The 21,389-nt window shown below is 35.4% G+C and overlaps 1 protein-coding gene across 1 annotated transcript in view; it reads left to right on the forward strand.

The window, feature by feature from the left end:
• Positions 1-5,200: 5,200 nt before the first annotated feature.
• FSIP2 (fibrous sheath interacting protein 2) overlaps positions 5,201-21,389 on the forward strand; it is a 129,866-nt gene continuing 113,677 nt past the window's right edge. The window contains exons 1-7 of the mRNA XM_059928283.1: positions 5,201-5,299; positions 5,642-5,767; positions 9,096-9,257; positions 9,952-10,041; positions 11,316-11,455; positions 12,556-12,697; positions 13,176-13,286. Coding sequence (XP_059784266.1) covers positions 5,201-5,299; positions 5,642-5,767; positions 9,096-9,257; positions 9,952-10,041; positions 11,316-11,455; positions 12,556-12,697; positions 13,176-13,286 — 870 coding nt within the window. The remainder of the gene's footprint in view (positions 5,300-5,641; positions 5,768-9,095; positions 9,258-9,951; positions 10,042-11,315; positions 11,456-12,555; positions 12,698-13,175; positions 13,287-21,389) is intronic.

The raw sequence follows: 21,389 nt of genomic DNA on the forward strand, positions 1-21,389 counted from the left end.
CATTTCTATGGTGATTGCACCTAGTATAAAACAAATATGCTTATTGAAAAAAAATTAATCTTAACTTGATTCCAGTTTCAGTCTGAGTAGAACAGATCCAAAGTTATATTCTTGAACAGCATAAAGCATTATATTCTCTTAAGCGCCACAATTTGAAAAATTGACAGAAGCCTTGAGTTACAACCTTAAATTTCCCATTAATCTATTGGTAATTTTGGAGGATTTCATTTTACTAATTTCCTGCGTTTTTATTTGTAAAATAAAAGTATTCATTTAAATGTCCGATACCATTTTCTGTTCTAATATTCTGAAGGATTTTCATGTTTTAGAATCTTTTTATTGAAGTATAAATGCTCATAATCTATTATTTTGTGGCTGTCCTTCCTTAAATTCATAATACACACATTACATATATATAAGGAAAATATGTCAATTATAAACCTATAACTAAAAAAAATTTGCATAAGGTAATATTTATGCTAAATCTGAAAAACTATTTTTTGGTCTTTTCTCTTTTGTTTATCTTTAAAAATATTGCCTTGATCCACCGAGTTAATTTCATAGGTAGCTAACAGTTTTTGATCCTCCATTTAACAAAATAACTATACCTTTACCCAGATCAGTAAGCCCCTGAACTTTGTTTAATCTGCAGATACTGATAGGTTTTATAAGTATCACTGTATGAAAGCCGAACAATTGCAATCAAAATATTCTGATGCAATCAAAGTATGCAAGAAAGTTATTACTATGATTTAATGATGTACCTATTCTTTAAATAAATAATTAAATGAGAGAAAAAGAGGAATGACAAGCTATAACAGTTTTTTTTTTACTACCCTATAGCTCATTTTTTTAAATATATATTGGAGTACAGTTGATTTACAGTGTTGTTTCAGGTGTACAGCACAGTGATTCAGCTATACACATATCTATTCTTTTCCAAATTCTTTTCCCATTTAGGTTATTACAGAATATCGAGTACAGTTCCCTGTGCTATACAGTAGGTCCTTGTTATCTGTTTTAAATACAGTAGTATGTATATATCAATCCCAAACTCCCAATTTATCCTTCACCACCCCTCCGACCCCCGCACCTTTCTCCTTTGGTAACCATAAGTTTATTTTCTAAGTCTGTGAGTCTGTTTCTGTTTTGTAAATAAGTTCATTTGTATCATTTTTTTTAGATTCTGCATGTAAGCGATATCATATGATATTTGTCTTTCTCTGTCTGACTTACTTCACTTACTATGATAATCTCCAGGTCCATAGCTCATGTTCTTAACACCATGTAGGAAAACAATAATTTAGAGATTAAAAATGTGGGATGCTATCTAAAGAAGATAGTGTCAATTAGAAAGATCATTGCTCAGAAATGGATGCAATAAAATAAAATGAAAACAAAAGCATAAATATCCTGACTGGTAATGTCCTTTTAAGCAATAACCAAGAAAAAAAAATTTCCCTTTTCTTAAATTTACTCATTTACTGAAATGGTGTTTATTGATTACCTCCTACTGTCTTTTCTATTTAAGAATAATTACTGAGCACTGATCTAGTTATTGAAGAGTACATTGAACAAGACAGACAAATCTTCCCTAAAGAATTTTCATTTTATAGTGATGAGACAGACCCATGTCTTCATATGATCGTCCCTCTGTGCCTGTCTATATCCTAACCTCCCATTCTGATAAGGATATCAGTCATATTAGATTAGGGCCTATTCTGATGATCTCATTTTAACTTAATCACCTATTTAAAGGCCCTCCCTCCAAATATGGCGACATTCTCAGGTACTAAGGGTTAGGATTTCTACATAGGAATTTTAGGGGAACACAATTCAGCCCATGACAGAGCCCAGGGTTTCTATGGTGGATGATTAGGTGGCACCTGCTCCCTAGCACATATCAAAATCCCAGACGCCCAGATAGAAAGCATGTGTCCAGCATAAACACTATCTTTACAAACAGTCTAGGCACAGTGAACCCATGTAATCAGTTTGTGAGTGGTTCAACTGCCAAGTTCCCAGATGCTAGTCATGAGAGAATCTTGCAAGCAGGCTTCTCTAAAAAGATAGCAGGCTCAGGTCTAGTGTATTAACCCTTTTGTACACAGGCTGACAAGTTCAAGCTTATTTTTAACTTGTGATATATTTTGGGCTGAATATACACACATGTTTATTATGATTACTAAATGTTGCTTTGATTTTTAAAGGAGACAAAAAATATATTTTGCCGGTTAGTCTATAATAAGTAATTTGGCCACTACTTTCCTTTTATTCATTCCCTAAGCTTATATAACTTTAAATACATTAACAGAAAATTATCCAGTGATTTTGCTTAAAGTTAGCAGAGTAAAGGTTTCAAAATACAAGACAAAAAAAAAAAAAAGAGCATGAAAATTGAGGGAAAAGAATCTATATTGTCTCTGAAACAAAAAAAAATTATAAAAACTAGTTATAGCCGTTACTTGAAACCACAACCTATGAGAAATATCTACTCAGGACAGAAAAAAGACAATAACATCAGGCACGTACCTTACCAAATCTCTGTTTGTGGTAGGATGAATTAGTATAACTGCTTTGGGGGAAACATGACAATATCTGTAAGAAAAAAAAACAACATACCCTTTAATCTAGGAATCTATTTAAAAGGATGCTTATTACAGAATTTTTATAACAGAAAAAAATCTAAAAATTAATAAATATAAGACTAGTTGAATAAATTATGGTAATTACAGCATTACACACTCTACATGTGTAGTTAAAAACTAAATTAAATCACAGTTGTTCATATGGAATGATCTTCAAGACATATTGCTCAGTAAAAATGAACACTAAATGCTTCATAAGATATGTTTGCATGTACATAACAATACACAGACTATATCAATAGTTTGCTTCTGGGTTGAGAGTCTTGGGATCTGAGAATAAGGGCGAATTAATTTTAGTGTTCAGATTTTTAGCCACATATGTTATTACTTTACCAATATAAAATTCTTCATCTTCTGCCTTCTGAGGGACATCAAATGATTAAATCAATCAAGAGGATGAAAGTTGAGAAGGGCTATCATAGAAATCAATGCATCTTGGAATTTAAGATAACATAAAGAATTAGCTTGAATATTCAGATTCAAGGTACTCATACCCAGTATCAAGCTTTACTAATAATTTCAAGGATATATGTAATCATAAGGCACAGGTAACATTTAAAAAAAGGTCCAAGACCTCTAGCACCGTTCTCCAAGTCCTACTACACCACATCAGATGCACTCTGGCCCAAGTTAACAGATGAGGTTTTTGTGAGGAATGCATTACTTCACTTTGATAGAAGGAGCCAGTTAGATTATGAGACATTTATATTTTACAGTGGGTTACACAGATTATATAACATTCTCCAACCAACCATTATGCATAAATCTTTATATTCCAGTTTGTTTACCATAAGCAATTCTAGACAATTTAGGAACGTCCTGCTAAAAGCATTCCATAGAAAAAGATTTTTGCTAGCAAAAACCTTTATTGCTATTGTGTGGGTAGGGCCATCATTAGTATGTAGCAACAAAAATATACTTAGGACTCACTAAATGCTTGCTAGGTACTATGCCAAGTACTGTACATGTAAAATTGAATAAGCAAATACCTGCTTTCAAGGAGTTTCCATTCTATTAAAGGGAGAGTGACAGGTAAATAGACATTTTTGATGTATTGGGAAAAGTGCTAAAACGGAGGGAAGCACAGAGGAAGAGAATTTGACAAAAGCTTAGAAATGTCAGAAAGGCTTCCTAGAGGAAAGAATACTTAAGCAGTCTTAAAGGCTGATTGCAATTAGCCAAGCAATGAAGTGCAAAGGGCTGTCAGGCAGAGGAAACAGCACAGCAAAGACATAGTCAGTCTTGAATCAGCAGGCTCAGAAGGGGAAGTATCTAGAATTTCTCAGCTTCTCGTTTGGGGAGATACTGATATTGTCACTGAGATGGGAAATGCAGGAAGTATAGGGCCTTTGTTTTGTTCTATGGTGGAAGGTGTGGGTTGAGATTTGAATATATTGAATTTGAGATGATTGTGAGACATCCGTTCAAATTTAGGAGTCCTAAGCATCTGCATGGCATTAAAACAAATAGAGCAGATGTAAAAGTAGAGTGTACTGATTTAAGAAACTGCCTCTGGGGCCACTATTTAATAGTGATTGTCATTCTTCTTTAATCTTTGAAAAAATGGGGTATTTCTTGACAAGGCTGTTATAAAGGTTAATGTAGAGAGTGTTTAGCACAGAATCTGGAGATAGCAAATTCTCAATAAATGGTAGGTATTATTACTAATGGCCCCAAAATAAGAGGATAAGAGTGTGCCAAGGAATCTAAGAGACTAAGTCCAAATTCCTGACATCAGATACAGTCTCTGCCCTCAAAGTACCCACAGTCTAGTTAGCTCCTTGAAGAAAGGGACCATATTTTTTTCTCATCACTGTATCCTTTAGTACCCAGCTCAGATGACTGGCCCAAAGGTGTCAGGCACTTTATAAATTTTGGCTGGATGGTTGAGAGGAGGAGAAAGAGGCATATAGGAGAAGGGCAAGAGAGGTGGAGAGGAGGGATTGGGAGAGAGAGACAGAGCTAGAAATGAAAGAGGAAGACTAGAGGGGGGGTCGGAGTACAGTACGTCCTGTGGGACCTGGAGTGGGGTGGGGAGAGGTTATGGGAGCCTGGGGATGCGGTATGGTCACAGTCTACAAGGGGGGGCGGGGCATGTAGAAAGCCAGGCCTCTGGCCCTAAATTGGGCTGCACAGTCACTCTTTTTTGTTTTTTGCATGGAACCAAACCTTCCCGGAGGCCAGGAGAAATTAGCCAGCTAACAGGCCAGCAAAGCTTTATACATTTTGATTCTGAGTTGGTTTGACTGAGGGCTGTAGGGTTCAGAGAGGAAAGATATTTCGACCTTGGCGCGCTGGGACCAGGCCCCTAGTACCGATTTCCCCAGCTCTGAGGCGCCCGGGCCTCCGGCGCAAGGGGCCGGCCCTCGCGGAGGGCACTGCTGTTGCGGCGCCCGCACGTTCGGAGCCTGTAACGCCGCGAGGGTGGGCCTCCGGTACGCGGGGTACCGACCATTCCGGCCCGGTGGGGACCGAGGAACAACGACGGGAAAGGGGTGCGAGGGGAAGCGAGAGGGGAGGGCGGTGGCGGCGCAGAGGGGCCCAGGCCGGCTATGGAGTTGTACCTCAGCGCCTGCTCCAAGGCTGCCAACGTCGCGGCTACCAAGACGGCCACCAGCGGCCTGGCCGCGGACAGCCAGCAGTGCGGAGACGTGAGTGTCAGCGAAGACTAGTCATCCTTGCCCTCTACCAGGCCTCCGGCCGGGAGGGCGTGGGGGGGGGGGGGGGGGCGCGGTGCCGCGGACGGTCACGTGCGGTCCGTAACCGTCCAGCTTCTGGCGCCCTCATGCGGCGCGGCACGTGGCGGGGCTCGGGCAGCACTGGCCGCAACTGGCCGTGGCGCCAGCGGGAGGGAGCTGGTAACCCGGAAGCGGAGGTCTTCCCGGCTGTGTGGCGGGGCTGGACCCTTCAGTTCCTTAGGTTGGAGTAACAGTAGGTTGGCCTAAACTAACATACCTAAAGGAAAGACAAAACTCCCCAATTGTACCTGACAGGGCGCGCACAAAACCCACTTTCCGGGGGTCGGAGCAGCTCAACTACTGGATCTGCCTCTTGGGGTGAAGCTGCCTGTGATCCCAGGAAGCAACCCTGTATACTATACCACGAAACTAAGTGAAAAGGTAAAGTGATGTTTAATTGTCTTACGTTGGTTTCTTTGTCCTTTTCGACTGCTGTTAAATTCAGGCGCTAGCTACATCACGTGAAGTGCATTGAGGGAATTTGCACTAATGTTCCGTACCTCTCCTATCCTAAGGTGTTGTTCAGGATGCGTACCAAGCAAGTTCATCTAGTATGATTTGGACAGAATCATGGGCTAGAAAGTTTAGATTCTTAGTTCTGTCTTATTATGATTCCATAAATTATAAATTAACTTTATAATAACACTTCATTTATACCTATTTATTGAAATTTAATTCACTTAGAGATATGTTTGGTCGAAAGGTGGACGGTTATCTGTACTGGCTGGCATTTAATTATATGTTATGATTTTAACCAATAATAACTTGGACAGAACTCTCATTACAGAACACCTCTCTTTGTTTTGAGCTGAATTCTGCTTCACACACGAAGTGCGAAAAAGAGTAGAGTTGAAATGAATTAAAGTGTTTAGTCCTTTAACCTCACTTCAGGAAAACAAGGCTCTGTCTCCCTGAGGAGACTCCGTGATTTGCCCCAGCCTCCCCATCCAGTCTTTTCTCCAGTGCAGAGCCTCTGCTTTTTCTAGTTGGGGTCTTTTATACCTACTCACACAGACCATGTTAATACTTCTGTGACTTTGTTCACCTTGCCTCCCAAACCTGGCATACCCTTTGCTCTTCTCCTCAACTCCCAAATCTTACTGGGTTATAGTGTATACTGCCCTCAAACTCTTTCATGTTTTTAGTCCTCAGTGCGACCCCCTCTCTCAAACCTCCCCATTCCTTGATTCAGTACTTAACACTGAAGGAGGTTCAATACATTCTTTTTGAGCAGTTGCTTTGATCAGTATTGCAAAAAATTCTACAAGGAAGAATTCTGAGTTACCCCCTTACTCATCTAGTATTTATGATGTCATCAGAAATGAGTAGGGGCCCTTCATATTTGATACTTGCCTAATAAACATGATTTCTTAAAGTAAATTTTGTTTTTGGAAAATACATAATTTCCCTTTTTAAAAAGAAATCTTTTCTACTAGAATACAGCAAGTTAACTAAAAATATGCCAACCTCACACAATTTGACTAAGTCATATACACACAAACCAGCTTTCCTAAAGCATGCTTGAAACCTATATCACTCCTTTTTATTATGTAAACTTAACCCTGTCTTCTGTCTACTTCCTCAAATATTGTTTGCTGTATTACCATTTTCTCTGTCAAATAATAATTCACTTGTCAACTACTTTTTAAAAAGATGTTCTCTGTTCTTTATTACATTCATTTTCCCCCAAACTCTTCATTTAATCATAATTAGGCCCAATTTCCCTGAAGACTGACTTTGTACTGAAAGAAAAAGAAGGATATCAATCTCCTCAATGAAGTAGTGCTTTATATTTACACTTTTAGTTGTTTCTTTCCAATTATTTTAATCGACAACAGATGGGTTACCCTGACACTAATAAATGGGTTTGTATTGGGTTGCCCAAAAAGTTCATTCAGGTTTTTCGGTAAGATGTTACTGAAAAACCCGAACGAACTTTTTGGGCAGCCCAATATGAAAGGTGTTCTTTGTTTATAGGTCACTAGTCCAGGGCTGGTTTTGAGAAACATAGGCCATCAAAGCTAAAATTCAACATCTAAAAGAAGTTGACAGCTAAACATCAACATCTAAAAGAAACAATCCACTCCTTGACTCATGATTTTTGACTGTTTCCCTTACAGGAAAGATATGAACTTCTTATCTGGTCTCACTGAATTTAAGACATTGCCCTATAGGATTCCCTTTTTTTTTTTTTTTTCTTGCCTTCTCAGGGAAGCTTTGGTAATTAGGAATTCTACGTTACAACTTAGACCGCTTGGAAGAGAATAAAGTCTGGTATTAAGCAAGTGGTCAGAAACTTACCAGGAAGCTTTTAAATGGGTAAGGAACACTAGCGTCCTATCAGGTTCCCCAGTCTCCCCTTTTGTCGACGTAAGAAGAATCCTCATACTTACCTTGAGGGAGCTCTTTTTAGGGTCCCAACCCAGGCTCCTTAGTGTTCAGAATCTGACTGAGGTGGCTACCGCCAGACAGAACACAGACTGAGCACAAATAGGTACCTCCAGACAGTTCTGGATTGATGCACAATGTGTGGGGCCATATAAATTGAATTAGATGCCTGCAGACAGGGCATGTGCTCTCAGATTTGCCACATCTCCCACACATTCCAACTGCCTTTCACTTGAGCCAATTCCTGCTTTGACATCACTTTAGACTAAAATTTCTGTTGTTCTGGCCAAGAAAACCTAGAGGAAAGCACAAAGATAGGATGCAAAGACAACATTTGGACGACTTCCACACCTGCTTCCATCCTCTACTTTTTCCCTTTCAGAGATTCTCCCATTACCCATTATCACCATCCTGCTATTGAAAAATTTTTGGAAAATGGACTAAGTACTCACATCCCCCCCAAAATTTTAAACCCCCTCACTTTGTAATGTTTTAACTTACAGATGAGATTAAATAATTCATCTGCTTCCTCTAAAGTAACAGATATAGCAATATGACTATTAGCTGATATTTTCCTTCTTTTATATGTTAATGACTACTTCATAAGGTTGTATTTGGTCTTTACACATATGGAGAAACCTCAATCCCTACCAATATCCTTCATAATTGGTTCTTCAATATGTTGAACTGTATAATATAGACCTTGAATTTTTTCCAGACTGTAGTGCTCAGAAATCATTGGGTTTCTTGTGTTAGATAAGAACTCAAAATACAGTAACTCTGTAATTCATCATCTTTAACATCTGAGTTTTACTTCTATTTTTTGTCAGAGTTGTTTCAATGCATCTTTGTGAAAGATTTTCTATTTTCCTTCATTTTCAGATTATTGAGATATAATCATGATAATTGATATTATCCCTTTATCCTTCTAATGCAGTGCCTTGATCTGGAAGAGGGAGGAGGAAAAGGGAGAATCTTAGTATTAGCTTTATACATTAAAAACAAATTTTATCCTATTCCCTTTCTTTTCCTTTCCTCCTCCATTTTCTACCTTTGGGTCAGGAGCTGATGGAGATGGGGGGGGGGTGGATTAATTGAGTGAGGGTGGATTTTTAGAATAATTCAGGTCAGTGAAGAAAAGAGGTAGGGATGAGCAATTAACATTACCCATTCCAAATTCTTCTATTGCTGGTTTTTCCCCACTTCACATTCTTCTTGCATGCTTTATTTTCAGTGAACAATCTGGTGTTTTAATAGGTTGATATTAAAAGTAAAATTCATTAATTGTATGTTTATAATATGTTTAAATCTATGTTTGCAGCTTTTCCGACCTTCTTATGGTTTTAACCTGACTGATCCTTATTGTCGACTTTTGGAAAACCAATATAAAAGTCTCCATGATCCACATTTAAGAGCCTACCATAAGCGTAAAGACATCTTGAGGAGATTAAAGAAAGGTGGCTACATCACCAGCAATAATAGAGTGAGTTGAAGATAATTTCTTTTTAATCATTGAAAACCTCCAAGACTTGGTATAAGCTTGCTTCTGTACCTCACTGGGTGACCTGTATCACCTTTAACTTGGTCATAAGAGATACTTAATGGAAAAGTCCATAAATTATTCAGTATTTGGATCAAAGGAAATCGGACAACAGTTGTTTTCTAAGTGAAACTACTTTCTCATTTACCTTTTTTCTTTGTAATACCAAAAGATGATTACCAAATAATTTGAGGATATACAAATAATTTTCCCAACTGTATCATAGTCCTCTTTCTCTGTCTCTAATGGCATGTATGCTTGTCAAGGATTATGTCCCGTATACTTTTTAAAAACTTTAGACAAAATAAGAACCTAGCAAAATCAGCCTGATAGAGTCCTGATAGACTCTATTCTTATTGGGGTTGAACATTATTATTACATTGGTATTTTAATAGCTCCAATTGTGTGTAGTCAATTCCTTATCATGGCATAAGTCATATTAATAAAGTAATGTTATTTGGATAACAGTTTCCTATTGATTAACAATTTTTAGAGAGCTATTACTTACAAAATTGTTAGTAATTTATTACTTGATATCAAAATGTCATTTTTGCTCTGGAAAGTAATTGCTTTGATTTTAAAATATTTGTATTTATATATTTTTGTTGTTATTATTGTTTTGTTTTTTTTTTTTTAGATTGTATGTACCTTGAGGGAATTGAATAAGTACAGGCAATATCTTACCAGTTTAAAATTGGACTTTGAAAGAAACTATATAAGAGAACAAGTAAGTTAAATACTTAAATTTGGTTTTTTTTTACATAGAGTTTGGAAGAAAGGTTTGTATACAAAGTATTTTCTTATAATATTTTACCTTGAATTTTGATAACTTAATTTTTCCAAGTAAAAATTTAGAGCAGTAGTAAATAATATTTTGAGGTTGATATTTTGTGCCAAGAGAAGGAAAGGGACCAAGTCATCTATTAATATGCCAGTAGTAGCTGACAAAATTTAGTAATTAAATTACTACTCAGATGTGTCCCTTCTACGTGAGCTGGGACCAATGGGAAGAGTCCATTGTAGTAGCAAGATTCTTAAGCTGTAAACCAAAACAGCTTAAGTAACAGGAGAGGAACAGTATGAATAGTTATCACATCCTAAAGGTGACTCAAAGAACATGTGCACTGTATGTTTGTACCCACACACATGTGGCTGTGTCCATACAGTAAAAAAATGTCCTTAAAGGTGAAGTGGAATGATTGGTATAGAGTGAGTGGGTAAAGTTAGTGACTTCCTTTCACATTTTCACTCAAAGTTTGTGTGAGAGTGTGTGCACGTGTGTGCCTGTGTGAGTGAATTCAGGCGTTAGAGTCAAGAGAGTTGGGTAAAAATGAGAAAGGTGCTCATATATGTACTTTTACAAGTTTATGTTCTAAGGTCAAGAGAGTTGTATAGAAATGAGGATGACTCCCCAGTACTTTTAAGTGTTCTATATTTCCTCCCATTTCCTCCTCTATGCCTACAGTTTCTCCTCCGCTTCTTCCATTTTTCTAAATTTCTTCAGATTGGGTAGAAAAATAAGCTGAAATATTTATCGTTTATTTTCAGAGAGAGAAATCTTTACTTTGGTTCAGTTGTCCATGTCTGCTGTGGATTCAAAATAGATTTAAATGCAGTTAGGGACTTCCCTGGCAGTCCAGTGGTTAAGACTTCACCTTCCAATGCAGGGGGTGTGGGTTCAATCCCTGGTCCAGGAGCTAGGATCCCACATGCCTCAGGGCCAAAAAACTAAAAACATAAAACAAAAGCAATATTGTAACGAATTCAGTAAAGACTTTAAAAATGGTCCACATCAAAAAAATCTTTAAAAAAAAAAAAGATTTAAATACAGTTAAACAGAATTAGTTATTTACAAAGTATGGGAATTTTACTAAACGCTAAATATGAAAAAGGCATATCAAAAGACAGTTTTCTGGGAAATGTTTTAAAAAATTTATGTATACATATATACACACATATACATACATATACATATATATGATACACACTTTTTCTTAATAGAAAATGCTTGCAAAACAAGTAAATAAACTACAGGAAGACAATCAAATACCTGGACGTTCTGATGTTGCACAGTTCCAAAATTGGTTGTTACAGGAGGGCACCCCATCTATTAAGGACCGGGAACGATTAATAAGGCACAGGTGAGATTGAAGTTAATGCATATTTTATGTATATAATGTGGACCCAAATAAGTTGCAAAATACTGCAAATAATTGATGGTAGGAAATTTTTTAAAGTACTGGATGCTATTTAACTCCACTCTTTCAGTGTGGAGAGGAAGGGAGATCAAGAGGTACAGGAATTGGAAACTTGGGTGCCAAGGCTAAAGATGAACTTCTACTAGAGAAGATAGAGTTTCTGGGAGTCCAAGAGGCAATCCAAGCTGATAACTGAAGAATTAATCAAATCCAAAATCCTTCCTATAGTAGGAGATGGTGGGAAAGTATCTTTAGCACATGCCTCTAATAATAGTTTTTTATGGGTCTTCTTTAAGCGCTGACAGCATTAAGTTTGAGGAAATTAATGCAAAGTCAAAAAAGGAGGTTTGGTATAACTTTATCTAATACTAATATAAACGTGCATTATCTCAAAAAAAAAAACCAAAAAAACTGCAAGCTCTTTAGATATTATCTACTTACATTCAATCATTACCTTTCCATGGTCAAGACCATTTCTTAGTATAGTTCTTTCCTCCTCCTCTATTAAGGTGAGAAATTAAGCTGCATTACCTGATTTTATGTTCCATGGTAGTTCCATAATACAGATTGACATACCAGAGACCCAGACTATAGATGCAAGATTTGTTCAAGGCCTTATAAATTACAAGGGGCTCAACACACATCTTTTCTAAGGAAATTCAAATCTGATTTTTTCCAGATTTGAAGTCAGTGTTTCAGTTATTTCAGTCTTCTTCGCAAACTCATATTCCTAAGCCTATTGTGAATATGTACTGTACAAAATGTTTTTAATCAGTCTGCTCCACATTTTATCATTGTCTTGGCCATAACAACAGATTCTTATATATATAGTAGGGAGATCTGTATAATGAATAAAATATGGTGAGTTCATGGGTCAGGCTGGCTTAAAGTCCATGAACAGAGCTGATAGAAAAACAGTTAAATTCCTGTTGCTCAAGAAATATAAAGCAAGAAAGGAAGTAGTTTTGGACTATCAAAGCAGATGATGCCATAATAAGGAAAACTCCCAATTCACCTTCACTTACATTTTCATTTTTACTTAGATATTTGGATATGATAAGTAGAGAATTAGAACATCTTGAGCACACAGCAGAAGAGCAACGCCTAATCCAGATGGACAGAGAAGAAAGACAACAGCGGGAACACACAAGAAGAAAACTTAGTCTTCGTAGAAAAATTGAAGAGGTGAGAGACAACAAATTTAAAATATTGAGAGAAAAATTGTGTACAGTTATTTCATTTGTAAATAATTTGAGCTGTCCATCATACTTCTTGAAGTCATTTCAAGTCTAAGCATTTTACCCACGTTGATCTTTCTTCACAGCTATGATATGCATGTTGTTACATAAAATGAGAATGACACCACAAACTACATATATGAGCTAATATCTGCTCTTAAAGTGATGATGGTGAAAGTTACTAGATACTGTTTAACTCTCCTATAGCCCTCAGTGTGGAAAGGCAAAAATTTTTAATTTAGCTTTAGTTAAAAATAACCATCCCTGCATTCCTAATAGGAGTGCAGTGAAGAAAGCGCTTTCTAAAGCCAACGTATGACTTCAGTTACGCTTGACCTGATTTCTGTTAGGCTCTTGACTTGTTCTAACTTGCTTGTTGGTTTATTGTGAATACATACTGAATACAGTAACATCGTGCTCTTTAGGAATGGAAGACAAAAGAGATGTTACTTCTAACAAGGATCGGAGAAGATGTTAAAAGAGAAGCTAGGATAGAGGAACAACGGCGTAAAAGCAGAGAAGAGAGTGACAGGAAGGTAGGATGAGCTTTAAGCTCTAATTGGGGCTGTTTGAGGACAAGCTTTTGATAGTTTTGATTTTTGAATGTAGTTCACTTTGTGAGATGATAGAATAGTTACCCCAAATGATTTGTATTATACAGAACTGAAAGTTATAAAAATTTTTGCTATATTTTGGTCATATTGCAACCATAATATAAAAAGTACTTCTCTAATTTTTGATATAACTACTTTTGACTTTATCTCACACCATAAACTACACTTGTAATTCCTATAGAAAAAAAATGACATAACTGATTGTTTTTCTTAGAATCAGAATTTCTTGGAGAAAGTTCTCAATTTTTCCCCACCAGTTAATTTTTTTAGAGTAACTGTTTTGAACCTTAAATAATATGTAATATTTTATGATTTAGAGTATAAATCAGTATAAAGAGAAAGAAAATTCATTTGTAATCCCAGCACCACCCTATTTATTGGTATACATACACACACAACTACATACACATACATTGCATAATATTTCCATGAATATTTACATATTGCAATAAATAAATTCATGTTATTGTTCCTTATAGGCTGTTTTGTAGACTGCTTTTTCATTTAACGAAATAACATTGACAACTCTTCATGTCAATAAATATTAACCTAAAATAATCTAATCTAAATGATTATTTTAGGTAGTATGTTGTTGACAAACCTATATGTAAGTGTAAGATTTACATAATTTGGTTATACTGCTATCTACTGCTATATAATTTTTTAAATACTGGAAATTGAAATATGTTGGTAATCTTTTATTCTACCCTTCATACATGTACCTTTAAGTATTGTCAGGGACTCATTACCCATATGGCAAGCTCAGCTTATTCTAATTTACTATAATTATTATTTTCTAGTATTTAATTTTTCACCACTTTTTTACTGGAGTATAGTTGATTTACAACATTGTTAGTTTTCAGGTGTACAGCAAAGTGATTCAGTTATACATGTACATATATTCATTCTTTTTTAGATTCTTTTCTCATATAGGTTATCACAGAACATTGAGTAGAGTACCCTGTGCTATACAGTAGGTCCTTGTTGGTTATCTATCTTACATATAGTAGTGTGTGTGTATTCATCCCAAGCTTCTGATTTATCCCTTCCCCCACCACGTTTCCCCTTTGGTTACGCATAAGTTTGTTTTTGATATCTGTAGGTCTGTTTCTGTTTTGTAAATAAGTTCATTTGTTTCTTTTTTTTTTTTAATTAGATTCCACATATGAGTTATATCACATGATATTTGTCTTTCTCTTTCTGACTTCACTTAGTATGATAATCTCTAGGTCCATCCATGTTGCTTCAAATGGCGTTATTTCATTTTTTTATGGCAGAGTAATATTCTATTGTATATATGTACCACATCTTCTTTATCCATTCCTCTGTCGGTGGATGTTTAGGTTGCTTCCGTGTTTTGTCTACTGTAAATAGTGCTGCAGCGCACACTGGGGTGTATGTATTCTTTTAGATTATAGTTTTCTCTGGATATGTGGCCAGGAGGGGGATTGCTGGATCATATTGGATTGCTGGATCAAAAATAGAGTCATAGTTCTATTTTTAGTTTTTTAAGGAACCTCCATACTGTTCTCCATAGTGGTTGTACCAGTTTACATTCCCTCCAACAATGTAGGAGGGTTCCCTTTTCTCCATACCCTCTCCAGAATTTATTGTTTGTAGATTTTTTGATGGCCATTCTGACCAGTGTGAGGTGATATCTCATTGTAGTTTTGATTTGCATTTCTCTAATAATTAGTGATGTTGAGCTTCTTTTCATGTGCTTTTTGGCCATATGTATGTCTTCTTTGGAGAAATGTCTATTTAGATCTTCTGCCCATTTTTTGATTGGGTTGTTTCTTTGTTTTGACATAGAGCTGCATGAACTGTTTGTATATTTTGGAGATTAATCCCTTGTCGGTCACTTCATTTGCAAATATTTTCTCCCATTATGAGACTTGTCTATTCATTTTATTTATGGTTTCCTTTGCTGTGCAGCTTTTAAGTTTAATTAGGTCCCATTTGTTTAGTTTTGTTTTTATTTTCATTATTCTAGGAGGTGGATCAAAAAGATATTGCTGCAATTTATGTCAAAGAGTGTTCTGCCTATGATTTCCTCTAAGAGTTTTATAATGTCTGACCTTACATTTAGGTCTTTGATCCATTTTGAGTTTATTTTTGTGTATCGTGTTAGAGAGTGTTCTAATTTCACTCTTTGACGTGTAGCAACAGCATGCCCTAGGTTTCCTCTTAATTTTTGCCTGATCACATTTGCTTTTCAAGGAGTCTTGGCCAATTTTAGTGACATCTAGTGCAGTGGATCAAATTATGGCACTGGGAGTGTCCATTAAACATGACCACTGATGGTAAGCATGGTAACACCACAGGCTACCTGAGGCATCTTAATGGCAGAGCTATTTGAATTATTGATATTTCCAATGCAGCTATTCTAAATTGTCTTTTTTGAATCATGTTTTAATATGAGAGGTTTTCAATTCATTTGTATGTGTTTAATATATTTATATTTTTTGCTTTCAGATTTGATATTATCTGTATTTTTACTCCAATCTATGTGCTTAAGTTACAGGGCTGTCAAAAACTTAAGAGATCTGTCTTAGCTTCTTTGTCAAAAATCAGTTGTATTCGTCTAAATTTACTCCTTTTCTGCTCTTTGCCCTATTTGTCTATTATACTGCCTTGATTATTATACCTTTAATAATTGTTTAAATCAGTAATGTTAGCCTTCCAAGTTTGTTTTTCTATTTTGAAGTTGTTTTGGTTAATCTAAGCCCTTTACATTTCTGTGTAAATTTTAAAATCATCTTGTCAATTTCTGCCAAGAAATTTTACTGAGATTTTGATTGGAGTTGTATTGACTCTGTAGGTCAGTTTGGGCAGAATTGATCTTTTGATAATACTGGGTCTTCCAACTCATGAACCAAATACCTCTCTCCATTTATTTAGGTTTTCTTAATTTTTCTTCTCGTGTACTCATGTAATTTGAAGTGTACAGCTCTTACACATCTTTTGCTAGATTCATCCCTATGTATTTCATGATTTATGCTATTGTAATTTGTATTTTTAATTTCAAATTCCAATTGAGGTTAGGATGTAGAAAAACAATTTTTAATATTCATTTCGTATCTTGTATTGATAAAAACACTTATTAGTTCTAGTTGTTATATTCTAGGTACCAGTCGATATTCTACATGAATGATCATGTTGCTACAAATAAAAGTAGTTTAACTTCTCATTGAACACAGATGCCTTTTTATTTCCTTTTCTTGCCTGACTGCACTGACTAGAACCTCCAGTATTATGTAGAATAGAAACAATTTTAATGGACATTATTATCAAATTTTTTTTTGTCCTATCTTGCCTCTCTACAGACATAATAGGCTGCTTGACATTGTACCAGACTTCACTGATATGCTTTTCATTTTGTAATTTTTAAATTGAAATATAGTCAGTGTACAATATTATGTTAGTTTCAGGTGTATTACATAATGATTTGACATTTGCATACATTATAAAATGATCACCACAATAAGTCTAGTAATCCTCTGTCCTTATACAAAGTTATTATGATATTATTGACCATATTCCCTATGCTATATATTTTGTCCTTGTGATTCATTTATTATATAACTTGAGGTTTGCACCTCTTAATTCCCTACATCTATTTCACCCACTTCCCACCCCCTCCCTTCTGGAAACCACCTGTATCTGAATCTGAATATTCTTCTCTGTATCTGAATCTGTTTTATTTTGTTGTTGTTGTTCGTTTTATTTTTTAGATGCTACACGTGATATGCAGTATTTGTCTTACTCTGACTTATTTCACTTAGCTATAATATCCTCTAGTTCATCCATGTTGTCACAAATGGCAAGATTTCATATTTTTAATGGCTGAGTAATATTCCATTGTGTGTGTGACCACATCTTCTTTATCCATTCGGCTATGGATGGACACTTAGGTTGCTTCCATATCTTGGCTACTGTTAATAATGCTGCAGTGAACACTGGGGTGCATGTATCTTTTGTATTAGTGTTTGTATTTCCTTTGGTTAAATACCCAGAAGTGAAATTCCTGGGTCATATGGTAGCTCTATTTTTAATTTTTTGAGGAGTTTCCATACTGTTTTCCGTAGTGGCTGCTACCATCTAATAATTTAAAATCCTACCAACAGTGCCTTGAGGGTTGCCTTTTCTCCACATCCTCACCATTTGGTATTAGTTGTCTTTTTAATGATAGCCATTCTGGCAGGGGTGAGGTGGTAACTTATTGTGATTTTGATTTGCATTTCCCTGAAGATTAGTCATGTTGAGCAAGTCCTCTGACCATTTTTAAGTTGGCTTGTTTTTTTGTTTGTTTTTTTTTGTTTTTGATGAGTTGTAAGATTCTGTTGTGTATTTTGGATATTAACCCTTTATCCGGTGTATCGTTTGCAAATATCTTCTCCCATTCAGTAAGCTGCCTTTTGTTTTGCCAATAGTCTACATGTCCGAAAATGTTTTAGTTTGTTGGTATCCCATTTGTTTATCTTTGCTTTTGTTTTCCTTGCCTGAGGAGATAGATCAAAGTAATAATAATAATGCTAACATCAATGTCAAAGAGCATACTGCCTGTTTTCCCCTAGGAGTTTATTGGTTTGGGGTCTTACATTTAAGTCTTTAATCCAATTTTGAATTTGTTTTTGTATATGGTATGAGAAAGTAAATAAGTTTAATCCTTTCCCTGTAGCTGTCCAGTTTTCCCAGCACCACTTATTGAAGAAGCTGTCTTTTCCCTGTTGAATATTCATGCCTCCTTTATTGTAGATTAATTGACCATATAAGTGTGGGTTTATTTCTGGGCTCTCTTCTGTTCCAGTGATATGTGTCTGCTTTGGTGCCAGCTCCATACTGCTTTGAACTGTAGCTCTGTAGTATACTTTGAAATCAGGAACCACGATTTTGGTTATCTTTCTCAAGATTGTTTTGGTTCTTCAGGGTCTTTTGTGTTTTCATCCCAATTTTAGAATTATTTGTTTTAGTTCTAAAAAATGCCATTGGTTAGGGTTAGGGATTACATTGAATCTATATATTGCCTTGGGTAATATGGTCATTTTAACAATATTAATTCTTCCAATTCATGAGCACAGTATATCTTCCCATTTGTCTTCAGTTTATTTCATTAATGTCTTATAGTTTTCAAGTATAAGTCTCTTGCCTCCTTTGTTAGAGTTATTCCTAGGTATTGTATTCTTTTTGATACAACTGTAAATGTGATTCTTAATTTCTCTTTCTGATAGCTCATTGTTAGTGTGTAGAAACAGGACAGATTTCTGTATATTAATTTTGTATCCTGCAACTTTACTGAATTCATTTACTAGTTCTAATAACTTTGGGGGGCATCTCTAGGATTTTCTATATATAGTATCATGCCATCTGCAAACAGACAGTTTTACATCTTCCTTTCCAATTTGGATGCATTTTATTACTTTTCTTGTCTGATTGCCATGGCTAGGACTTACAATACTATATTCAAGAAAAGTGGTGAGATGGGGCATCCTTGTCTTATTCCTGATCTTAGAGGAAATGCTTTCAGTTTTTCACCATTGAGTATGATGTTGACTGTAGGTTTGTCACAAAGGGTCTTTATTATGTTGAGGTATGCTTCCTCTGTACCCGCTTTGTGGAGAGTTTTTTTTTTTATCATAAATGGATGTTGAATTTTGTCAAAACTTTTTTCTGCATCTATGGAGAAAATCATATGATTTTTCTTCGGACTGTTAATGTGGTGTATCACATAGATTGATTTGCAGATATTGAACCATTCTTATATCCCTGGGATAAATCCCACTTGATTGTGGTGTGTGATCCTTATAATGTATTGTCAAGTTCTGACTTCTAATATTTTGTTGAGGATTTTTACATCTTAGGTTCACCAGTGATAATGGCCTGTAATTTCCCTTTTTTGTGGTGTCTTTGTCTTGTTTCAGTATCAGGGTGATGCTGGTCTCCTAGAATGAGTTTAGAAGACTCTTCCTTCCTCTTTGATATTTTGGAATAGTTTGAGAAGAATAGGTGTTAATTCTTCTTTAAATATTGGTAGAATTCACCAGTGAAGCCCTCAGTTCCTGCTGGTTAAACTTCATTACTGGTAATTGGTTTGTTCATATTTTCCTCCCAATTCAGTCTTGGGAGATTGTACATTTCTGGGAATGTATATTTCTTCTAGGCTGTATATTTTATTGGCATATAATTGTTCATAATAATCTCTTATCCTTTGTATTTCTGTGGTGTTGGTTGTAACTTCTTCTTTTTCATTTCTGATTTATTTATTTGGGCTCTCTCTTTCTTGATGAGTCTGGCTAAAGGTTTATCAATTCTGTTTATCTTTTCAAAGAACCAGCTCTTAGTTTCACTGATTTTTTCCACCTTTTTTTTTTTAGTCTTTATTCCATTTATTCTGCTCTGATCATTATGACTTCTTTCCTTCTACTAACTCTGAGTTTTGTTTGTTCTTTTTCTAATTCTGTTAGGTGTGGATTAGGTTCTTTATTTGAGAATTTTTTTCTTTCCTGAGGTAAGCTTATATTGCTATAAACTTCCTTCTTAGAACTGCTTTTGCTTTGTCCCATAGATTTTGGATCATTGTGTTTCTATTTTCTTTTGTTTCCAGGTATGTTTAGTTTGATTTCTTCAGTGACCCATTGGTTGGTTAGTAGCATGTTGTCTAGCCTCTACATATTTGTGTTTTTTACAGGTTTTTTTCTTGTGGTGATTTCTTTGTGGTCAGAAAAGATGCTTGATATGATTTCAGTCTTCTTAAACTTATTTAGACTTGTTTTGGGGCCTAACATGTGATTGATCTATGCTGGAGAATGTCCCATGTGTACTTGAAAAGAATGTGTATTCTGCTGCTTTTCAATGGAATGTTATATGTATATATAAAATCCATTGGGTCTAATGTGTTATTTAAGGCTAGTGTTTCCTTATTGATTTTCTGTCTGGATGATCTATCTATTGATGTAAGTGGAGTGTTATTGTCCCCTATTATTATTGTGTTACTGTCAATTTCTCCTTTATGTTTGTTAGCATTTACTTTGTGTATTTAGGTGCTCCTGTGTTGGCTACATAGATATTTACAATTGTTATATCTTCCTGGATCAATCCTTTTATCATTATGTAATATCCTTCCTTGTTTTTTGTCACAGTCTTTGTTTTAAAGTCTATTTTGTCTGATAAAAGTACTGCTACCCCAGATTTTGTATGGAGTGCTTTTTTCATCCCCTTAACTTTCAGTCTGTGTGTCTTTAGATCTGAAGTGAGTCACTTGTAAGCAGCATATATATGGGTCTTGTTTTTGTATTCATTCAGCCACTCTGTCATTTGATTGGAACATTTAGTCCATTTACATTTAAAGCAGTTATTGATATGTATGTACTTAATGCCATTTTGTTCATTGATTTGTGGTTGTTTTGTAGTTCTTTTACATTCCTTTAATCTTTTTCTCTCTTCCATTGTGACTTGATGAGTATCTTTAATATTATGCTTGGATTTGTTTCTCTTTTTTGTGTGTTTTATTATACATTTTTGGTTTGTGGTTACTGGGAGGTTCATGTGTAAAAACCCATATATATATATGATTATTTTAGTTGATTATCTCTTAGATTCAAATGCATTCTAGCAACCCTACATTTTTACTCTCCCCTCCACTTTTAATGTTTTGATATATTATATTTTACATCTTTTTGTTTTATGTATCCCTTAACTACTTATAGTGGATATAGATGATTTTACCACTTTTGTCTTTTAACTTTCCTACTAACTTTATAAGTGGTTGATCCACTGCCTTTATTGTATGCTTGCCTTTACCAATGAGATTTTTCCTTTTGTGTTTTTCATATTTCTAGTTGTGCTATTTTCTGCTTAGAGAAGTCCCTTTCACATTTCTTGTAAAGCCAGTTTAGTGGTGCTGAACTCTTAGCTTTTGCTTATCTACAAAACTTATGAGCTGTCCTTCAAATGTGAATGATAGCCTTGCCAGGTATTCTTGGTTATAGTTTTCCCTTTCACACTTTGAATATATTGTGCCACTCT

Source organism: Balaenoptera ricei, chromosome 7 (assembly GCF_028023285.1).
Source record: "Balaenoptera ricei isolate mBalRic1 chromosome 7, mBalRic1.hap2, whole genome shotgun sequence".
Lineage (NCBI taxonomy): Eukaryota > Metazoa > Chordata > Mammalia > Artiodactyla > Balaenopteridae > Balaenoptera > Balaenoptera ricei.